We start from the raw sequence: 4,363 nt of genomic DNA on the forward strand, positions 1-4,363 counted from the left end.
CACAGGGAGCGGGGCCCCCGGAGTGGCACGGCAACGGTGCCACACACCCGTCCTGGCCTGGCAGGGCGCCCCCGCGCCAGACGCTGCCGAGAAGTGAGAACACATTTGCTGGCTGCTCGCGGCTCCCGAGCCGGCTGCCGCGGGTAATTCTCTCCAGATGTCCGAGCTGTGCAGCCCTGCCGCGGCCAAGCCCCTTGGCTCCCTGCTCCCAGCACAGCAGGGCCCCAGCCGGCCCCACAGACACCAGGGCTGTGGCCCCGCGCCAGCCCCATGCCCAGCTGGAGGCCACGAGCACAGCCCTGGCCTCCTCCACACAGCAGGACACAGAAACCCTGCCCAGGCTCCTGTCCCAGGGTCGAGGAACGGTCCGGAGGGGGCAGGCCTGGCCACCGAAGGCCATGACAGCCACTGCCCAGGCTTGCAAGATGCACAGACCCTGGCTGCCCCTCTGATGAGTCTCCGCTGTGCAGCACAGTGCCCCCACACCGCAGCCTGCGCTCCCTGCTGAGCCCCCGTGACTTCCTCCCCGCCGCACACGGCAGCCTGAGCGCCCCCTTGCATCCTCGGCCCCGCATGGGGACCCGGTGTTGGTGCCAGCTCAGAGGAGAGCACCCCAAAAGATGACCGTGCACCCAGCCCAGCACCCTGCGCTCTCCTCCGATGCTGCCCTGCGCTGCGGGAGGGGGTCCCAGCTTCCACGGGTTTGCGTGGTATCAGGGCTGCCTGCATGTGTGTACATGTGTGCGCGGCATCCAGGCTGCTTGTGCGTGTGGGTGTAGTGTGCATGCATGTGTGCACACTGGGACCTGGGTGGGAGCGCCCCGGGCTGCAAGCTCTCGGTGCTGTCCCTGCCACCTCCCTGGCCGACCCCCACAAGCCGGGGCTGGCGCTGGCACTGGGAGCTGCTCCACAGCCGGTGCTGCGGGGAGCGCGGCTGCAATATTAATGCCCCTGCACCGCAGCCAGCCAAGAGCAGCCGCACCGTTAACCCTCCCTCCCCCCTCGCTCTGCTCAGCCCCGGCTCCAGATGAGGCCTCTGCACAGAGGAGGGGGCAGAGGGAGCCCTGGAGCCCCCACTCCTGTTCCTGGGAAGCAGCTTTCAGGGGGAGTCAGAAGGGAGATGCTGGCAGCAGAGCTCCGTGCCTTTCCCAGAGCCGCCCCCCCCCCGGGCACCGCTGGGGACCAGACACCCCCAGCAACAGACAGCTTGCTCAAACCCTCTGCAACCACCCCCCAGCCAGAGCTGCCCAGGGGGAGCGGGAGCAGAGCGAGCCCCAGCTGTGCCCCACACACAGACCCTCACTGCCCTGCTGAGGGCAGGTGGCCTCAGGCCCAAGCCGGGGGGTGGGAAGCCGGACCCCCGTGTCCCATTGCCACCCAGTCAGCAGGGCCCCTCCGCCCACGCGGAGCCCAGCAGGACGGGGGGCAATGCCCGGGGGGCAGGTGGGCGCGAGCATGCGGCGCCCGCTCCCCGCCGGGCCGCCTGCCCGCTGGGGCAGGCTCCTGCAGCCTGGCACCCGGCCAGTTCCCCGATCACTTTCCCGAGGCGAAGGCTGCTAACAAACCTCCCCCTTGCCAAGGCGCCTCCATGCAGCTCTTGCAGCCCTTAACCCTCCCCTGCCCGGCCCAGGAGCGCTGGCGCCTCCCAGCAGGCCCCCCACCCCCAGGTCTGGCTCAGGCTCAGGCTCAGCCCCACAGCCAGTGGCGCAGTGCACGAGGGAGGGGGCAGCCCCGGCCCTCCAGCCCCAGAGAGCAGTGGCCTCCCCAGGGCCGGTCATAGGGAATGAGCGGTGCTGGGCTGAAGCCCGTCAGAGCCCTACCTGGGGCAGGCAACCCAGGCAGGCCGAGGTGGACCAGGTCCATCCTGCTTGCAGGAGCGATGGAGACCCAGACCCAGTGCTGGGCTCTGCCAGGCAGCGTGGTCCACGGAGCCGGCCTGGGCAGAGGGGCTGGTGCGGGGAGACCACAGAGCCCTGCCTCATCCGCCCCCATCTCCCGCACCCGGCGTGGCCCTCCCATGACGAACCAGGGCTGGGCAGGGAGCTCCCTCCCAGCATGTGCACGTGCACACGCACACAGCCCCCAGCTGGGTAGCAAGCTCATGCCCTGCACAAACATGCATGCGCGCACACGTGCGCGCGCGCGCACACACACACACACACACGTGTGCTGTGCTGTGCTGTGCTGTGCTGTGCTGGACAGTGCCATGGGTGCAAAGGTGGCGGCACAAAGACCCAGCCCCGCTGCCTCCCAGGGCCCCCCACCTCCTGGGCACAGCCCCAGGCAGGTCACGTGGGCGGGGGAGGAGGCCTGGTGGGGGGCGCAGTCTGGGGATCCCCCCTCCCACTCCTTGGCCTGTAAATAGGTCACCGCTGTGGACGGATGGCGGAGGATTAGTTTAACCCCTGAGATGCTGGTGCCTCCTGGGCGGAGGGGGCTGCCCATGCACCTGGGAACGTGCTGAGCCAGAAGCCTGGGGCAGGGACTGGGCTGGGGGCCTGAAGCAAGCGAGGCAGCCCTGCTCCCTAGCCCTTGTCCATGCCCTGCCCTGGCGCAGGCCACGGATGCAGGCACGGCTCCGCTCTGACACGGCCGCCCTGTGCCGCAGCAGAGCCTGCCAAGGCGCTGCAGCCCGTGCCCGCGGCCCCCAACCCCGGTGGCGCAGCGGGAGCGCAGGACTCACGTAGTCGTGAAAGGCCTTGGCTTCGCTGGAGTGCTCACACGTCTCCCGGCGGTCAGGGGCTGCGCAGTACAGGTCCCAGAACACGCTGCGGGGAAGAGACAACCGGTCAGAGAAGGAAGCCACCCCATGCCCAGCCCCGAGCAGAGCCTCCCCGCAGGGTGCACACAGGCACCAAGGAGGCCGTGCCCTGGTGCCCATCATGGATCACCTGGCACTGAGCCCCCAGCCCCGTTGCCAAGCCTCAGCTGAGACCCAGCATGCTCACTCCCACGTGGGAGACCCAGCGCGAGGGCCCAGAGAACGCCGGGGGGGGATGAGGTGCTGGGGCTGGGCGCACTGCTAGATCAGGACGGACCAGTGGAACCAGGGGCTCTTGCGGGGGGGACACGCAGGGCCAGGCAGCATCTGCCCAGGCCCTGGCATGGTTCTGCATCGGCCCTGGCAGGGCAGTGGTCCCGGGAGCAGCAGCCGCCCCCGGGCCGCGCTCCCCCAGCCCCGGCGCGCACCCCGCTCGGCCGCGGCTGTACTGCACAGTGTTTTCCCTGGCAACGGTTGCCAGGAACATCAGCTGGAGCGGAGCTGACATTCCAGAAACTTGACATCAGGCTGCACTGTCCTGGGGCTGGGGGGAGGGGGGACCTCAGCCAGCCCCACCCGGCCACGGGCACCCCCGCCCCACACCCACCCGGCGCCTTCCCGCTGGCCTGAGCCCGGGGGCTGTGGCTGCTTCTGGGCTGGAAGGAGCTGATGGACGGATCCCCACGGAGCCGGAGCCAGCAGCCCTTTCTGCCCGTACCTGGCAGGCGGCCGGCCACGGCATCGTGGGACAGAGCAGCAGCACAGCCACGCCAGGAGCCACTGGATTGCATCTGCCCCAGCAGCCGAAGGGTTAATCTCGGCCCTGCTGCCCTCCCTGAGCAGCCCCTACTTCTCTGGGCCCGGGCCCGTGGGCACAGAGCCAGTCTGGAGGCCCAGCGGAGCTAAGTGACTGGGCCAAGGTCACACCAGGAACCAGTGGCAGAGCACAGGCTCAAACCCAGGCATCCGACATCCCTGCTAGAGCCCCTGGGTGCTCCTGCCTCCCTGCACCGGGGTCTGAGCACTGATGAGGCACCTCGGCCCACAGGGACCTGGAGACGCAGCTGCACTGCAGCCCCAATGGGGGACACTGGCTTTGGGGCCTCATCTCCCCGGAGGCCCCTCTGCGTGCCCCGTCCCGCTGCCCTGCAGCCCCAGGGCAGCTGTGGACACACTCAGCGCTTGTGGGGGCAGGCAGGAGGGGCCGAGCGGGCTCCGGGGTCCCCGTCCCCCCATCCGTGGGGTGCTCCGGGCTCTCCCAGGAGGGAGGATCATGCCGGGGAGCCTGGGAAGGGCAGGGCTACGCCGGTTCTTGGGGCCCCGCGCTGGGCCCAGGGAGGCTGATGCTCTGCAACCCCCGCTGCCTGCAGCTGCAGCCACGGCGGGGCAGGGCCTGGCGATGGGCCCGGGGCAGGGCGGGAGGATTTGCACCCCAGGGGGGATCAGAACCAGAGCTGGGGCCAAGCCAGACCCGGGGGGAGAGGGTGGGAATCCCCCCTTCCCCTCTCCCTCCCTGCCCGGGGCTGCTCTGGATTATGCTTTCTGCCTTTTTGGGGCCGGACAAATTGTCTCCACATGTGCGAGCCGGCTCGCGGGGCCCGG

At 69.9% G+C, this 4,363-nt stretch overlaps 1 protein-coding gene across 1 annotated transcript in view; it reads right to left on the bottom strand.

Moving 5' to 3' along the window:
* SSBP4 (single stranded DNA binding protein 4) overlaps positions 1-4,363 on the bottom strand; it is a 14,936-nt gene that overhangs the window by 7,547 nt on the left and 3,026 nt on the right. The window contains exon 4 of the mRNA XM_025210328.1: positions 2,684-2,768. Coding sequence (XP_025066113.1) covers positions 2,684-2,768 — 85 coding nt within the window. The remainder of the gene's footprint in view (positions 1-2,683; positions 2,769-4,363) is intronic.

Source organism: Alligator sinensis, unplaced genomic scaffold (assembly GCF_000455745.1).
Source record: "Alligator sinensis unplaced genomic scaffold, ASM45574v1 scaffold1354_1, whole genome shotgun sequence".
NCBI lineage: Eukaryota > Metazoa > Chordata > Crocodylia > Alligatoridae > Alligator > Alligator sinensis.